The sequence below is a fragment of the Natator depressus genome, chromosome 4, assembly GCF_965152275.1.
Source record: "Natator depressus isolate rNatDep1 chromosome 4, rNatDep2.hap1, whole genome shotgun sequence".
NCBI lineage: Eukaryota > Metazoa > Chordata > Testudines > Cheloniidae > Natator > Natator depressus.
The window spans coordinates 24206055-24224400 of record NC_134237.1 but is presented as its reverse complement, the minus strand read 5'-3'; the positions used below and the strand labels follow the sequence as shown (position 1 = coordinate 24224400).

The 18346-nt window shown below is 40.6% G+C and overlaps 1 protein-coding gene across 8 annotated transcripts in view; it reads right to left on the bottom strand.

Moving 5' to 3' along the window:
- Nucleotides 1-18346, bottom strand: part of SMARCAD1 (SNF2 related chromatin remodeling ATPase with DExD box 1) — a 77857-nt gene that overhangs the window by 40189 nt on the left and 19322 nt on the right. For all 8 annotated transcript variants that reach the window (XM_074950605.1, XM_074950601.1, XM_074950604.1 and 5 more), the window contains 5 exons: nt 17873-18041; nt 14944-15007; nt 7643-7734; nt 1070-1159; nt 61-145 (listed from right to left, as the gene is read on the bottom strand). In XM_074950605.1, coding sequence (XP_074806706.1) covers nt 61-145; nt 1070-1159; nt 7643-7734; nt 14944-15007; nt 17873-18041 — 500 coding nt within the window. The remainder of the gene's footprint in view (nt 1-60; nt 146-1069; nt 1160-7642; nt 7735-14943; nt 15008-17872; nt 18042-18346) is intronic.

Sequence of the window (18346 nt, the reverse complement as noted above, 5' to 3'; positions counted from 1 at the left end):
CTTCTGACATCTGTTATTTTATTACAGAATAAAGTAGACTGTAAATCTGTCTTTATTTACCCTGTTGGTCTTCTGCAAATACTTTTAAAGACTCCAGTGCTTCATGAAACACCCAGTTATGTTCTTGAAGTACATCTTTCAGTTCCTATTAAAACAACATTTATTATCTCACCGTTATGCAAAAAATATATTCTTTAACAATTAAGAACAAGAGCAACACTTCTCAAAACAAGTATGGGATAAAACCTTTGATTAATCCATACGTTTATGCACAGGATGCATACAAAATATAATGTAAATAAGCACCTATTTTTTTAAAACTGTTCCTAACTTCAGTTATCGCCCTATGATGCAATAGGTCTTCTAGTTAAAGTTAACAGTATTCTCGATGAAAACACAAGGAAACGCTGTACACAAACTTCAGAATACTGCACAACATCAACTTACCATCTTCCTAATAGATAGTATACTTGATCTTCCACATTTAAAATATAAAACCACTAAAAGCTGACTGAATTCTCTACTTGACTGCTGATCTACTTCAGCTCTTTATACAACCATCAGTTTCTAATCATTCTTCCTCTAAAAAACACGTATCCCACGTAATCTATACAGATAAGCCTACTCCAGTTTAAAAAAAAAAAGTTGAATTCTAACAACAACATGAACATTTTAATGATAAAATAATGCAGTATACCTGAATAATTTTCACATACATTCATCCTGTGAGTCAGACTCTCTGGTCTGGCCAACCCATGCTTAGTGCAGGACCGGAGGGTGGGCCAACAGGATTTACATCTTCTAAAATATGTCCAGTTACCTACAGTCTCAAGAGACCATGCCAACAGAAGCAGCAGAAAGGTGTTCCTGCCATGAACCCTCTCTCTAGAAACACTGCTTGCGCTCGGGTCACTTGGCTGGCTCCATGCCACCTAGAAATTCCCCTTAGCCAGGTAAGTGGTTAAGCGGGTAGAATGGGGCTTAAAATCTGGTCCTGTGCACTTATTCCTTTTTTTATATACTTATATAAAACAGCAGGTTTGTCCCCAAAAGACACACGATAGCTTACCTCTTTATCCAAACTGGGAAATTTATTTTGCAGTTTCTTTACAAGAGCTTCTTGCTTTTCCCATTCTTTTTGAGATTCTGCCCCTTCTAGCTACGGTTCAGAAAAGATGTAGCAATTTTAGAGATCATTTCACTTAATGCATCATAATACTACTACTCAAACAAAAATAAAATAACATGCCTAACTTTGCTTACCTTTTAAATAGTCACCCTTTGAATGATAAAAACAATGTGCAGAAATATCTGAGCTGTGCAGACAGAAATAAGTGACTAATACTGTTTTCTTCATTTATAACTGTGTTCAAAATTAGACAAAACCCTCCAAGAATGGTATAGAAAATTCTTAGAGTACTGAAAGAGGAAAAAGTTGGAATTCAATAAGAAATAAAAGACATCAAAAATTTTAGATTCTTTACCAAATTACAATAAACGGATCTTGGCCAACTTAAAATCATTTCAGTTCCTCTTTAAAAAAAAAAAAAAAAAAAAAAAAAAAAAAGAGTGGTTTTATATGATCTATATGATCCTTTAACCAACAGTGCTCAATCAAGTTGATTTTTTTTTTTTTAACATGACATTTTGGAGAAAATAATTCAGTCTTGACAACTCTTCTTGTAGAGAGGGAAAGGGAAGGCAGATATGGTTAAAACAACTGAAACAGCCAATTACTCAAGTGAGACAGATTTTATGCAACCCACATTGTTATCAATGGAATTTTGCACATTAAAAAATGGCCCTTTAAAGCCATTATGAAGTTCAACCTTGTGCCAGAATTTTGGCAAATGTAAAATCTCAGGAAATGGAATATCATATTAAGGCACAACACAATTATACCAAACCCTGATAAAAGATTTCCTGACAAAAGATGTCCAACACAGAGTCTAGTATAATTATAGCTCCTACCGGTTTACAGGAAACAGGGAACGTGGCCTAGCAACTAAAGCTCATAAATAGGAGCCAGGATTTCCAGATTCTACTCCCAGTTCTGTTATGGACTCACTATATGATAACAATATAAAAAAAAAACCACAACATAAGAACGGCCATACTGGGTCAGACCAATGGTCCATCCAACCCAGTATCCTGTCTTCTGACAGTGGCCAATGCCAGATGCCTCAGAGGGAATGAGCAGAACAGGTAATCATCAAGTGATCCATCCCCTGTCTCCCATTACCAGTTTCTGGCAAACAGAGGCTCAGGACACCATCCCTGCCTACCCTGGCTACTAGCCGTTGATGGACCTATCCTCCATCAACTGATCTACTTCTTTTTTGAACCCTGTTATAGTTTTGGCCTTCACAACATCCTCTGGCAAAGAGTTCCTTCCACAAGTTGACTGTGCATTGTGTGAAAAAATATTTCCTTTTGCTTGTTTTAAACCTGCTGCCTATTAAGTTCATTGGGTGACCCTCTAGTTCTTGTGTTATGTGAAGGAGTAAATAACACTTCCTTAGTCAATTTTTCCACACCAGTCATGATTTTATAAACCTTTATCATATTCCCCCTTAGTGGTCTCTTTTCCAAGCTGAAAATCCCAGTCTTCTTAATCTTTCTTCACACGGAAGCTGTTCCAGACCGAATGATTTTTGTTGCCCTTTTCTGTATCTTTTCCAATTCCAATATACCTTTTTTGAGATGGGGTGATCACATCTGCACCCAGTATTCAAGATGCGGGCATATCATGCATTTATATAGAAGCAAAGTGATATTTTCTGTCTTATTAATCTCTTTCCTAATGATTCCCAAAATTCTGTGTGCCTTTTTACCTGCCGCTACTCATTGAGTGGATGTTTTCAGAGAACTATCCACAATGATTCCAAGATGTCTTTACTGAGTGGCATTGGCTAATTTAGACCCCATCATTTAATATGTAAAGTTGGGATTATGTTTTCCAATGTGCATTACTTTGCATTTATCAACATTGAATTTCATCTGCCATTTTGTTGCCCAGTCACCCAGTTTTGAGAGATCCTTTTGTAGCTCTTTGCAGTCTGCCTGGGACTTAACTATCTTGAGTAGTTTTGTATCATCTGCAAATTTTGCCACCTCACCATGTACCCATTTTTTCCAGATCATTTATGAGTATGTTGAACAGCACTGATCGCAGTACAGACTCCTGGGGGACACCACTATTTACCGCTCTCCATTCTGAAAACTGACCATTTATTCCTTGGTCTAGATGAAGTTGTGATCTGATCTTCACACCTTGTATCTCCCAGCCCAGCCCAAAGATAAGATCCAGAGCATGTCAAACAGCAGCAGTGAAGCCAGCAAAAGTCCCAGTCCGTTGGTGACACCATGAGGTACTGAACAAAAACTCAAGGAATTATGGTTCCAGGTCATTTCAACATCCACACCAACGGCAAGTCTTGATGACTTCAGTGTCAAGGTCAAAAAGGGCTCAGCTCAGGGAAAGATGTAGGACATTAGGTTACTTCTACATCAGCAAGTGGGGGACACCACACAACGACTCCAAATATGGGGTGCGGTAGGGCCTACAAAAAGAATAACCAGACCTCTCTACCATCCGGATCTCATTGGTGGCTCACGTGAAGGTAAGTGACCAAGTGGATGAAGGCCAGCAGCATTTTCTAGCCGGCTCTGGGAATCACGTGCTTAAGCATATTTTTAGATCACATAAGCACAGTAGGGAAGCTTCTTTAAAACTCACCACATCAGTCAGGCCAACGTGCAATCCCTTCTCAGCAGAGGCCAGGGACAGAGCTCGTGACAGACCAACTCCCCTTTCACCTGAGGTGAAGGTCACAATCAAGCTCACAATGCAGCTGCCTAGCAATATTAGCAGTGGTACGCACGCACTGATGAATCACCAGACATACAGGCAAATCACCTTACTTCTCTCTCTCATCTGTAAAACGGTTATACTACTACTTACCTATGTGTCAGAGGTGTTATGAGGCTTAATTAATGTTCATGAAGACCTCTCAGATGTTTAGCTGCATGATGCTAGAAGCTACTGAATTGCCCAACATTAGTTGTCAGCTCACCTGCTAGCACTCCTGCCTATGGAGCACATGGGTCCCAGGTTAATAACTACAGTAACATTTTAAATGAACACTTAGCAAGTCCAGGTACTGCGTCTAGTTTCTAGTCACTAATTAGCAAACCAAGTTAAGTGGTAGCCCTTAATTTGTAATTTTCTCACCTCTGTTCATTTAGGTTGAACACAAATATTTTATGAAGGCTTTTTGTGAAACTGGTTAGAAAAATTCAGACAATTTTTTTGGTGGAATTTGATTTATTGAAATCAAATGTTTTGTAGAGATTATTTAATTTGAAGATTCTAACAGAACACTGCCCACCAGGCAGGTTTCAAAACCCAGCTACCGGGTTTCCTTTGGAAGCCTGCCCTATCTCCTGCCACCTCACCAGCCCAGCTCCTCAGCAGCCTGGACCTTCCAGGCTCATGGCTCCCCAGCAGCCCACCTGGCAGGCTAATAGCAATGCAGGAGCCTGGAACCCCAGAGTCCCATCTCCTAGGCTTGCTAGCTCCTTGCCAGCTTGGGCTCCCAAAATCCATGGTTCCAGGGCAGTCTGACTCCATTCCCTTTTGGGGAAAAAAAAAAGTTTTTTTTCTTCCCCAAATCAGAACTAAACCAGATTTCTCAATTCAGTAGATTCCGCTTACCAGCAACCTCTCAGTTCCAAGAGAAAAGTTGCTGTTTTCCAGAAGTTGCCAATAAGCAGAAGGTACTATTTTCAGGGGGATACATAGACATGAGTGTAGAACAATGATGCATTGTACAATGAATTGTTTATTAACTTTCAGTTTGATACAATGTTCTGAAGAAGAAAATCAAAAGTGACATACAGAAATGGATATATTGTATAGTGTACCACAATGCTTAGAGCAGATGTAGGAAATCTTAGGTTGCCATAGGTCACAAAAACTACAGTGGCACACAGTTCTATCATGACAAGCATTTAAAAAGCACCCAAGAAAACTTACTATGTGTGTCTAACTGTAAATACAGTGCAGTTCAGCCTACAGTGTTCCTCATGTGTGTCACAGAGTAAAGCAGCACAAAATTTTACTATATTTCATATACAAAAAACTTTAAGAACACCATTTGTCCACTGTTATCTTCTTCATACAGTTTGCCACCTCCAATTATAAATCCTTCTCAATTTTGCGTGCAGCCTCGTAACCACTCTCAAAGCCATGATTCTGGCATATTCTGCAGAAAACGTCCACTGCCCGTAGCTTTTGTATAAGTGAAGGCTCCGCAGGTTTGTCGTCCCATCCACTGTCCACTTGTGCCTCAGCCTGTAGGTACCTGACAACCTCTACCGTCTCCACATTTGGAGTCAGTGAACTCACCTTCCATCTCCAAATGACTGTCCAACTCAACAATGGCCTCAAATTCCTTTGCTGTTAGACTGTCAGGAACTGAAACGTCGGCCAGCACATTAATGTCCACCAAGCCAGCATTTTCTGTTGTTCATACAAACCCTCCCTTTCTGAAGCAGTTTTGAACAGTCTTCAGGAGAACAGGAGCCCATGACTCCTTAGCGAGATGAAGTGCATCAGAGTTTTTTTTTTGGCAACATCCACTACTCGTAGATGTGGGTCAGCACAGAGAGAGGCCATGATGCGTGCATTAAGACAAGCATGGCAGTGACCTTTGAAGTTTTTAATGACCCCGATCTCCATCGGCTGCATGACAGAGCCTGTGTTCAGAGGCAAGAATTTTAACACGTGTGATAGCTCTACGTTAATTGAATGAGCTGGGCAATTATCAATCAACAGGCAGACACAGCAGTCCTGTAGTCACAACTCCCTGTTCCAGTTCTCTAAGCACTCTTCAAACAACACACTTGTCATCCAGGCATTGGCTGAACTTCTGTAGATCACGGGCACCTTTCAGTGGTCCTTAAGGAAACAACGAGAGCACTTGCTCTTTCCAATCACCGTAAGAGACCCTTTCTCTGTCCCATCCATGTTTGCACAACACAGCACTGTGATGAGGTCTGTAGCTTTTTTCCTTCCTGCAAGCCCCTCTTTAAGCATACCAAGCAGGCCTCTTTCAGGAAAGCCTCAGTAGAGGAGACTAGTCTCATCAGCACTGAAAATATCATGAGGCTGGAACTCCTCTAGAAAGCTAGGTAAGGCATCCACCCTCCATTCATTAGCCAACAGAAGATCAGCATCTTGATTCTTGCCAAGTTCCTTATGCTGAATGACATTGTGCTGGGCTTTCCACCGACAGAACCAGCGATCCGCAGGGTTGAACTCCTTTCACTGCTCTGCTGCCAGCTGACTCGCTTTCTGTTTCAACATCAGCCCAGAGTCGAGCATCTTGGCCAAGCTTATGCTGAAACCAGAGCCCCAAGGCTTCACCAGCATCAGTCTCCTTTCCATTGTCTTGATGCTTGCGGCCTCTTTGTGCTGCTCCCATGCTCCTGTAAAATGTTATGGCTGTTCTTCAGAATGCATGAAACAACCAACTTTGAGACAACAAACTTCTCAGCTACTCAGATTTACTTAGCACCAGGCTCACACAGGGCCTACAGAACCCGAATTTACTGGTGAGGAATAGGTTGAGAAATTTGGAAGCCATGGCGAATACATACGTGCTCAGCTGTGCATGCTCAGAGCCAGGAATCTGATTACAGGTAGGACCTCTCCTCTAAAGAATTGTTAGTAAGCAGCATGCCTCTTGTTAATATCTGAGTCTCATTAACATTGATGTTGATAGGTGCGGATGTAATCGCTGGCAATATGTTGCCATTAACTAGAAATTGCTAATAATCAATATTGCTATTAAGCAGAATTTACTGTAACAAAATCCTCTGAAATGTAATTGCCTTTCTCCACCCAACTTTACTTTTAACAAAAGAATTCCTATCCTTGCTACACAACAGTCTAATGTCATCCTTTTGCCATGATACCGTGTTCTTTTCCAGGGTTTGGCCTGAAGATGGGATTGTAGAACTGTACATCAAATATATCAGATAAAAGATTGAATGGGTCACCTTCAGAATACAGCTCCTCTTTACTAGCTAAGGTTATCAAAACTACCCAAAATTTGGCTTACTGTTCCAAGTTCCTTGTAAACATTTCCCCACAACACAACTAAATTGCCATTTTATTTTATATATATATATATCACTGTCCTTCCTCAGAGAAATTATACAGAAAAACTTAAGCAATTTCTTGATGCTTAACTTAGGATCTGATGCGGATGGACTCTGCACACCCAACAGCTTCCACTGACTTTTATGGGAACTGATGGTGTCGAGCACATCACAGGACCATGTCCTTAATTGTTGTTCCCTTTTTCCCATGACAATACTGCAGTTGGCACTCAGATATAATTCAATACACATAGAATATTGAAGCATATAATCTCAAAAAAAAAGGGGGATCAAGAAATAACAAAAAAATTAAGTCAGGAGTGTTGTCAGAGACAGGGAAGCAGAGCTATTAACTCCAGTGATGAGAGGTGTGATTTCCTGAGATAAGGCACTAATTCAGGAAGCTCCTGATGTTCCCAAAGCCATCAGGGATCAATTTATTTTGTGGTTGTAAGACAGAAAGGATTACACTTACAGAGTTCATTTTTTGCTTTTTTGAAATTAGGTCACAACTGCCTTCAGAATTGTTTGTGGGTGATTGGTTTAGTTTCCTTTTTCGGGATGCAGCTTTAAAAATATAAAAAAAAGCAGAATTGAAAATTACATCAATTAGAAATTCATCCTGAAACAGCAGAATCATTCAAATCAACATTACAGAAGCTACCAATTATGTGAACTTTGAGAAATATCAGATTTAACAAATGTGAGAATGTGTGTAAACACACCCATCCTTGTAATACAAAACAGCATAGGAACCAATTATTTTTAGGCAATATAGAATTAATAGGATTTTTACAACAGATGTTAAGCATCTGGGAGCAGAAGCAAACAAACATTCTATTCTAATATGGTGACAAATTTAAAAACCTATTCCCTTTGAACTATACTTTTCATCTTTATTAACGTTAAGAGGGTGGAATCAAATACTGCATAAAATTTAACAATTTGCTACACAGGAACTGGAGGGGCAGGTCCAGGACTGGGAGTACGGCCAGTGCTGCCAGGCTGGGCCACGGTGGGGATGCTGATACCGCCCAAGGGGTCCAAGCTGCTGAACAGAAAGCAGCGTGGCAAGTGGCTGCTGGACAGCCTCAACTCCAATCTGCTGCCCAGCCCCAGCTACTGGCTGCTGGCCAGCAGTCCTGAGCATGCCACACCCCCAGGGCTGTCTGAGCCAGATTCCACGGGCCAGGCACCGCTGGTGAGTAGAGCCCTGCATGGTTGTATCTGCATCTGATTCACTATCTGCAAAAATGGTCAGCGCATATGAAGCAGATATCCGCAGATTTGCAGGGCTCTATATATGAGAAACAGCGAAACTGACCACAAAGTGCTGTGAAATGTGCAAAGCAAACAGGATGGTAAAGAAAAATAATTGTTTCTCTCAGGAACACCAGTTGGGTATATAAAAATAGCCTGTTCAAAATACTAAGATGACAGTGTTCCATGAATACAGAAAAGTTACATGATATCACTCAACAGCTATTTTGTATACAAAAGGAACAGAATGTTTCAAATACATTCCAAGTTTTTCTTCATAATATTTCTTGCATCTAATCAACAATTACCTTATTAATAAAGCAAAACTCAAACACACTCCAGGTGAACAAAGAGTCCGTAAGTGTGCAATAGTGCATCAGTTTTATCAATGAAGAAGTTGCACCCCTTGAAAAAGTAAATCCTCAATAGTCGCTTGTACCTCCCTAGCAATCCCTGATGCCTGGAGCCCCAAGGATTTGCACATATAGATTGCTGTTGCCATAGATTTAGACATTATGTCTGTCATTTCATGTGCCACTTGCAGAGATGCCTATGCACCAAATTAACCCTCTAATTGTGGAATTGAAATCATCCCTCTTAGCCTCAGGAAGTTTGTCAATAATTCTTGCCATGGAGTCCAAATTAATGAAGTTATTTTTAGGTAACAATATCTAGTAGTTTCCTATGTGCATTTGAAGGTTGGATGTTGAGTTTACCTTCCTAACAAGTCTAATTCTCTTGGGCTCTTTATCCTTGGGGATGAATTTGAATAGGCCTTGGCAAAATCTTTCACTGGCTGTGGTGACAAGCAGCCAGCCTAGTACAGATTATGAGAAAAATTGTTCAAATCCCTTGGAGGGTACATGATACCATTGGTCTGCTCTCTTTACAGTAACTCCTCACTTAAAGACATCCCTGTTAATGTTGTTTCGTTGCTGATCAATTAGGGAACATGCTCATTTAAAGTTGTGCAATGCTCCCTTATAACTTTGTTTGGCAGCCGCCTGTTTTGTCCATTGCTTGCAGGAAGAGCAGCCAGTTGGCAGCTAGCTGGTGAGGGCTTGGAACCAGCGTGGATCGGCAAACCCCCTAAGTTCCCAGTGCAGCAACCACCCAGAAGGCTAGCAATTGCCAGCAGTTCAGCTGTTCCTCTCCCAACAGCCAGGTGCTGCTCCTACCCTCTGCCTTGAAGCTCCTCCCCGGAGCCTCCTGCTTGCTGTGCAGGGGAGGGAGGAAGGAGAGGACTAATGTCAGGGTGTCCCCCTCCCGCCTACTCCGGCCCCTGACTTACCCCTTCTCCATATAGAGCAGGGTTGGGGCAGGACAGAGCTCAGGATGGAAAGAGCTTGTTGGCCACAGCTGCTGTCTCAACTTCCTGATTTTTTTTAAAAGGCAATGTTCTTAGAATTGGGTCAGCATACTGAAAGGGGCAATGCACATCTCTCTCCCCTCCTCTGCCTCCCCACACGGTGTGTGTCTCTGTCTGCCATGCTGTCTTCCCTCCCTCCATTCGTGCTGCCTTGTAGAGCGTGAGGCTACATTAGCAACAACATGTTAACCCTTGAGGGCTCAACCGAACGCTAGTTCATCATTTAGCAGCATTTAGTAAGACATTCCCTGGGAAATATTCCACCCTCTTACTTCACCACCTCAACTAAGCTTCACAATCATCATTGCTGTGTACAGTATTAAATTGTTTGTTTAAAACTTTGTGTGTGTGTGTGTGTGTGTGTGTGTGTGTGTGTGTGTGTGTGTGTGTGTGTGTGTGTGTGTGTGTGTGTGTGTGTGTGTGTGTGTGTGTGTGAGAGAGAGAGAGAGAGAGAGAGAGAGAGAGAGAGAGAGAGAGAGAGAGAATCATTTCCCCCTCATTCCAAATGTTCATGAGACTTTTCAGGAACTCATGTGTAAGGTGGCTTTTGCTCTGGGTATTCAAGCTGAGGTGGTTCACGAAATTTTCATAAACTTACTGATATCTTGCATTCTGCTGTATCAAGGAAGAGTGTCTCTTAATTACTATATATATATATATATATAAGCGAATCCAATTTCCCCATAAGAATTAGTGTAAATAAGGGGGGGTGAGGTACCAGGGAAATTTTTTTCACCAGACAAAAAACTATAGTTGGATTCGCTTAACATCGTTTTGCTTAAAGTCACATTTTTCAGGAACATAACTACAATGTTAAGCGAGGAGTTACTGTACTGCGGGAGTCAAAGTGGCTGGGGTCTACCTGAGAAGTTTGGCAGTATCTGCTAAAGTGTAATTAATAGGAAGAGACACTCTTCCCTAATACAGCAGAATGCAAGATATCAGTAAGTTTATGAAAATTTCCTGAACCACCTCAGCTTGAATACCCAGAGCAAAAGCCACCTTACACATGAGCTCCTGAAAAGTCTCGTGAACATTTGGAATGAGGGGGAAATGATTCAGATACTATGGCCTCATCAGGACAGGACATCTATCTATGCATAGGGGTTTGATGTTTTGTTTCTGTAATAGCTTCCTCTGGTTCTTGGGTCATGACTTTGCTCAGTCACTAAACGGATAAGGGAGTCATAGAATGCCTTCCTGAAATAATGGATGCTCACGACCTCACAGAAGGTGTCTCCCTACTGGATTCAGACCCTGAAAAAGAGAACAGACATTCCAGATGTAAAGGTGGAGCAGTATCAATCAGTGTAAAGAGCCATCTGGCTTGCCTAGTATGTGCCCAGGATCCGGACATTTCTGGAGCCGGCACCAAAGTCTGCAGTCAAGCCAAAAATCAACGATTGGGTCAATCCAGTACCAGGATATAAGTTGAGGTCAGCACTGAGAATGGTATCGGGGCTGGCATCAAGGTTCTCAACTTCAACAGTGGAGAGTCCAGTATCAACAGATACAGGAAATCCTTGGCTGCGACATAAGGGTTGGGAGTTCGTACTGAGAACCCCGAAGTACACACTGCTGTCAGAATGGGTGACAGAAAAGAAGTCACTGGAAAGGAAGTCAGTACAGCAGGTACCAACCAGTCTCAACAGTACTGACGAACGGGGCTCTGGAGTCAACGGTACCGATAAAGCATAGATAAGTTCACAATACCAGGCAGCAGCAAATCAAATTTCTCACTCTAACCTCGGTACCAGAGGACTCAGAAGGCAACCTATCAGACAAGTGGCATTGGCTACAGTGCTTGTGGATGTCTGAGAAGCCCTTCTTTGGTCTCAATGCAGCCTTGAGTTCCGAAAACCTAGAAGTTTTAGGGACACTCCAGGATGGTCCAGGTGAAAGGGAGCAGCTCTTTCCTGAAGAAGACTTGTGCGTCTGTATTCCCCTGAGGTGCAACGATAAAACAGACAGAACTGGAGCACTGCTTTTAAAACATGAACTCTGTCCATTCTGACACGGTGCGGGTAAGAGGCTGGACATGCAGATTTTTCTATGAGATTTTCCCTTCCTATACAACTCCCTGGACTTCTGAGTCCTCCTCTTCAATGATTTGCAGATGATTAACTTCTCTTTCACATATTCCAAGACAAATAAGGCATTTAGTAGTATGACTGACACCTGCATAACAGTCTCACAGGAAGGACAATGTTTGAAGCCCAGGGATTCTGTGCTGAATCAACACCTCTGGGCTTCAGAAGAAGAGCAAACAAAAAAAGGACAAAGAAAAACTATTGTGATTCACACTAAACCTAACTAAGAGCTATTTACACAAGAATTTAGTGCTAAACCCTAAAAAGGAACCATAAGCTGGAGCTCCAATTCGCAGTGGGGAGGGAAAAGAGGGGTAAGAGTAACTGAAAGTGGGTTGGAGCAGCTCAACCCTCTACATCCTTGGCTGCATGCATGGGGATGCACTGGGGCACATGTGCTGCCCTGACAAGTACTAGTGACGACTGCACTGGTCACACACAGACCTACAGTGATATACAGATGTGAACAAGCACTCAAAAATACAAGGAGTTCAGTCAAACACCAATATTACCAGCATTTAGCAACATACAAAAAAGAAAAGTGAACTGAATTCTATAAACCACTGATTCAATTTCATACTTTGTTTCCACGCTGTTTTTCAGGGTTGAACAAAGCACTCAAATAATCTAACTATATCTTTTCCATAAAATTTGAGAACTTATGTTTTTAATATTTCAATATTTAATTTTAATATAAAACAATTTAAACTGTTCCTACTACTTACGAATTGTTTAAATGAAGAAACTGGCTATGACTCAATTTCTGGCTATAAACATGAGTTCTGTCATTAGCCAGAGAGAATCTGAATAACCCAGGAAATTAAGAATTTTGCCTATTCTCTCTCTCACCCAATCAGCTATAAACTTTCACAAAAAGAAAAAAAAATTACGTGTTGAGGCAGGAAAGCAGGTGTTCAGTGATGCCTCTTCTTCTAAAAACGGGCCCAAAGTCAGATGATTTATGCCACTGCATTCAGACATGCTAACTCCTGCCTAAATCATTTAAATAAGAGTAGCAGATGTCATTTTTGTCAAAATTTTACTTCCTAGAACACCTGTTTCTGTGGGCTTGTAGGCAAGGACATGAAATTGCATTTTTGTATGAAAAAGTATGGCTATAAGGTAAAGCCCATATAGTAGAAATCAAACTTGGCATGAGCTCATAGCAAATATTTTGGTACAAACATTTTAAAAATGCGATACTGACTTATATAAAATTATTTTAACTTAAAATAAATTTGGAAATAATAATAATACCCACTTAATTTAGGATTAATTTTCTTCCAGGTGGGACTTGACTTATTTCTTGAAACAGGTCTAGCTAAGCATTTCATCTCCAGCAGATCTCTAAGTTTTATCTTTCAATTACCCGCATCACAATTCTCATCCTCAACATATCATACATATAATGGTAATTTCAAATGCTTTTTGAGATCAGAAAGCATAAACTCGCTGTGCACTCAAACATACACAACACAACATAGAAAGTATTAAAACCATTTGATAGTACTAAGCATCTGTCATAGCTATATTATCAATAGATCAAAGTCTCAAGATGCATAGAGGCTCATTGCACATAAATTACTTCCTAATGTAAGCAAGCAGAGTGCACAGGGAGCGCTTCTGCAGTCTCCCCAGCCCCGGGAAGGCGGGTGGCGTGGCCTCAGCCCCCTGGAGCCCAGTGGTGCCGGCGAAGCAGGGCCCGGGGGAAAGCATGCATGGGACCACTCCGGGCTGTTTGGGGAGGCACCGCCCCCCCAGCCTCCCTACCCGCCCCCGGCGCAGTCAGTCCAGGAAGTGACATCACTTCCGCCCCAGGCCCCGCACCCCACTAGGGACGGCTCTGCCTCCAATTCATTAAGGACACTGGGTATAGGTCCTGCAGCTAGATGGAGACTGCATAACCAAAACCTGTTATTTCATCTCTTGTATTATTTGATCTTGACATTATTGTATTTTATTACCTCGATCTCACACAATTCAGGTTTTTGCATAAGCCACCAGCCACCAATAAAACGAATACAATTTAATCCTGGGGAAAAAGGTTTGACTCTGGATTTATAGGGAGGACACGAAGAAAGCCAAGAAGTAAGAGCGTCACGTGTTTTCTGCTCTGTACCATTTCACACACTGGGATTTTCCATCACGTTACTAGGCGTCTCAAATACCCATAAGGCAACAATGAAAAAAAAAAATCTCTCGGGCCTAAAGACAGAGTTTGTTAGAGCTTCCACAAATGTATGGAGATACGCAAGATGGCTAACAATTCTGACTTAATATTTCAAACACTCATCCTAAGCAAACCTTACTGGTTGAATTTACTCATGAAAAAGCCCTGAAGGAAATCAACTTTTATTAGCAGTAGCATGAAGAAGTTATCTGAATCTAGAGAGGTTTATGCTGCTTCCCTGCATTCATTGTTAATGGCAAAAATCTACTGAGCTAACACTCAACAGGTCCTCTGAGGAAAACTTTAAGACTTAATTCACAACAAACCATGAATATAATACTCTAAAAAGTACCAATCAATATGTAGGCATTTGTTTATTCAGAATTAGAATCCAGCCAACTGGATTTTAGTGGCCAACTTCACATGGGCCACTAAACCAGATAAAATGACTGTCAATATTGATCTGCGCTGGATTTGAACAGGATTGAGAGGTAAAAAGCTCTGGTACTCCATTGCAGTTCCCCTACATATGAAATTAAAAAAAAAAAAAAAAAAAAAAAAAGATCACTACCCCATAATTACTCAATCTGCAACACCTGTTCTACAGAGAAGCCAGCAATAATGTATATAATTTTAGGTTCATAAATTAAAGCAACCTTGACCTACAGAAACCACCAAACTCTCCTTTTATTGTGAGAGCATGGAAAGAACCTACAACAGTTTAAGTGAAGGGAAAAGCTAAATGGTGTGAATATTTTTCTCTTTGCATACATGTCTTGTTGGACTTCAATTTAAATATCCTCCTCTCAAGTTTGCTGCAATGTGAAAAATCTTCCTGAATAATGCCCAATTGGTATAACGTTCCAGTGGTAAAGGTTACTGCATACCTTCATCATTGAACTTCAAGCCAGCAGCTATTGCTTCATCCATTGTGCTTGTTGATTCTATCAACTAACAAGAGAAAAATTAAGTGATCAGCGACAAATTGAACAGAAAAAAGCTGCTAAGTAATGGTTGAAACTATTATTTCACCGTTTTACAACATTTATAGTAAAATCTAACCATAGTAACATGCAGTCATTAACCAAGCCAATTAGAGGTGCCAGTTATTGCCTTGGAAGGACTGCAAAAATATGGACTGAAATACTGCTTTTCAGGAAGGCAATTTTCACTTATTGCACTTCTTGAATATTCTCAAGACATCAGTGTTCACTTTTAATTTCTTCAAAAACTTACCTTAGTTAAAATTACGGCGTTGGAAGCTTAAAATTCCATCGAGTTGTAAATATAAACATTCTCTATTTAGCAGTTTTATTACTTCGTGCTAAGTCTTTCATATCTGTTGACTTCCTGGATCATGTGCATAAATAGGGTATCTTGTGCTGCTCTCGGAGTTAATATGAATTCTTATTCCCAAATCTAGAAACAGACCCTTCTCCCTCCCGTTACATAACATCTTGCATTTCAGGCTCTCAGTATTTTTATAAACTTGTGAACTTCAACACCTCTAAAGTGTTGCATTAATTTCATAAGTGAAATAATTTGCCAAAGGTCATAGAACAAGTCAGTGACATAGATGGAAACACAATGCAGGAGTCCATGTTCTCACCCCCAATTTTAATCATTACACAATGCCTCAGGTTGACTACAATAGGAGAGCTATCTTAAGCAAGCACCACTCACCCTAGAATCATTCATTTCCTGAGGGCTTGTAGGACAGGCTGTACGGGGTGACAAAAGGACTATTGTTTACAATGTCCAGAAGAATGTTGCACAGGTGCAAACAAAGGCAAAAATTAGCCCTGCCATTAGAATTTAGAAAATTCTGTTGATAGGGAACCAAAACAGAAGCCCTCTTACTCTCTCACGACAATGCAGTCAATTCAGCTAACAGGAGTTCCAGTTAACAGCTAAAAAACTGTCACTTAAGTCAGCAGATATGACTGAACACAAATCAGGGAACCGATCTACTGGGTAATTAAGTAATATTTACTCATTTTTCTGACCCTTACTACACCGTGAAGTGCAATTCTTCCCTGAAAATTGACACTAAAAACGGCACTTTGTATTTTCCAACCCAAATACAAGTAAAAAAGAAGATTTCTTACTACTAATTAGCGCCCTTCACAATGATCCTCTACACATTCACATTATTGAGAACATGCACCGACAGCTGAGCAGAGTGGCACTCTCAAGAAACAGTGCCAGTTGGAGCACCCACATACCTCAACACAACACCAATCCACTTGGAAAGATACTAGGCAGTGGGGACCAAGATAGATTTCAGGAAGGACCCAGGAAGGCTATGGTGAAAGGAGAGACTCAATTTGGCTGACTTAAAAATGCCAAGGCTTTAAAAACTAAGCTAGCAGAGATTTATTCCCTGAAACTACACTAAAACAATAAAATGCAACCATATACAGGCATTAAAGTTCATTTTTGTTTTAGAGCTAAGTTTGAGTAAGAGCAGCCAGAAGTTCCAGGTTCATACACTAGCACATTTGGAAAGAACTAAGATGACTGAAGCCCCTTACCCCCTTTATAACACTGCCGCAAACATTTAGAGCTATGGGGTGGGGCTTGTGGGTACTTCAACAGGCACTGCTTCTACTACACTGGTTGGCATCTCGCTAACACTGGTAATGTGCAGAGGCCATTCAAAAACCTTCCACCTCTTCCCCTGTCCAAAAACCAGCTCTGAACACTCACTTTGACATCTGAAAGTCAAGGTGGGTTCTTTCCTATCTACACATCATCGGTGACACCTATGACATTTTCAAATTAAGCCTTCACTACTTATTTAAGTTCTCAGAAAGGAAGCATAGCCCAGTGGTTAGCATGTTAATCTGGGACAAGAAATACACAGGTTTGATACCCTGATCCATCACAGTCTACTTGTGTGACCCTGAGAAAGTCATTTAGTTCACTTGTAAAGTGGGGAGAATATTTCCCTATCTCACAGGGGTACAATGAGGATAAATACAGTAAAGATGGAGAAGTGCTCACATACTATGGCAATGGGGGCCATATAGAAGTGCCATAGATACATGTGTGTGTAGCACCATTTAAATTGCACAGGTGTGACTGAGGTCTTAATCTGAGGAAAGTGGCACAGAATAAATTTCAGCTAAAGGAGGGTACAGCTGTCAACCGTTACATAGTATAGATGGGCTTAAATGCAAGCATCCATACTGTGACAACAGCAGCCAATAGGCATTAGGCAGGTCACCTGAGACTAATGAGAAATATCACAGATGTAGCTCTAAGTCAAAATGAATTGAAGCTGTATGGAAATTCTCCTTCATGAAGTCCCAAAGCAGTAGTCTAGGTTTCATTTTCACTGCAGAGAACTAAGGACTAGGACTATGAAAAAAAAGATCTACGATAATGTGCGGGACTGAAGTCCATGCCTTTGACTATACTAGAAAAAAAAAAATTTAAAAAAACCAAAACTATATAGTGGCTGATGATCAGCAAACATGGGTTGCCTTACTCTGCCTGTCTAAATGCGGCTGAAGATCATTTTTACTGAGAGGGGAAAGGGCTAACCTCTGTTAAACAGGTGTTTCTTTCTGTAAGTTATTTAGCAAACAGTTTAGCCTCGTTTGCACGAACATGTTCTTAATATATTTAAGTAAGAATGTAAAAGCTTTAAAGGGGGACTTTTTCGGAGTGTGGTAATTAAATTTTAAAATCTTATCAAATGGAAATACGCTTTTGCAAATAAGAATTAAAAAGTTCTTCCTCCTTTCACATGGAAGGCACTAAAAAACACATATTGCCTTGGAAATAGGCTGCAAAACCAAACAGTATTACTTGTAATAATTCTTGGTCACTTCTTTGCGGAAAGAGTTCCTTCAGTGTTTGGAGTTTAGCGTCTCTGATGTCTTCCACCTCATCCATGTCTGGTGATTGGTCTGCATCATTTATATATGTAAATGTAGGTGGTACATCTTCAGCCTCTTCATCATCAGACTGTTCAGAGCTACCATATAAGGAAAAGAAATAAAGACTTATTTCTACTCAGGAATTCTGTTTTAGCATCCACATAAATTTTTCAGTGAAAATGTAACACTACATAAGCTTATCTTCACATAAAGTAGCGGTTCATGTATTACCCTTCTTTGAAAGGGACGAGAAAAAATTTAATAGAACTGAAACCACACATCACTGAGAGCACAGTTTAACAACAGGAAACAGTTACCTTGAAAAAAGGCCTTCATTCACCATAAAGCAAAAAAATAGCACAACCCCAATTTTTTTTTGCAAGATACCTTTGAGTCTTGCAAG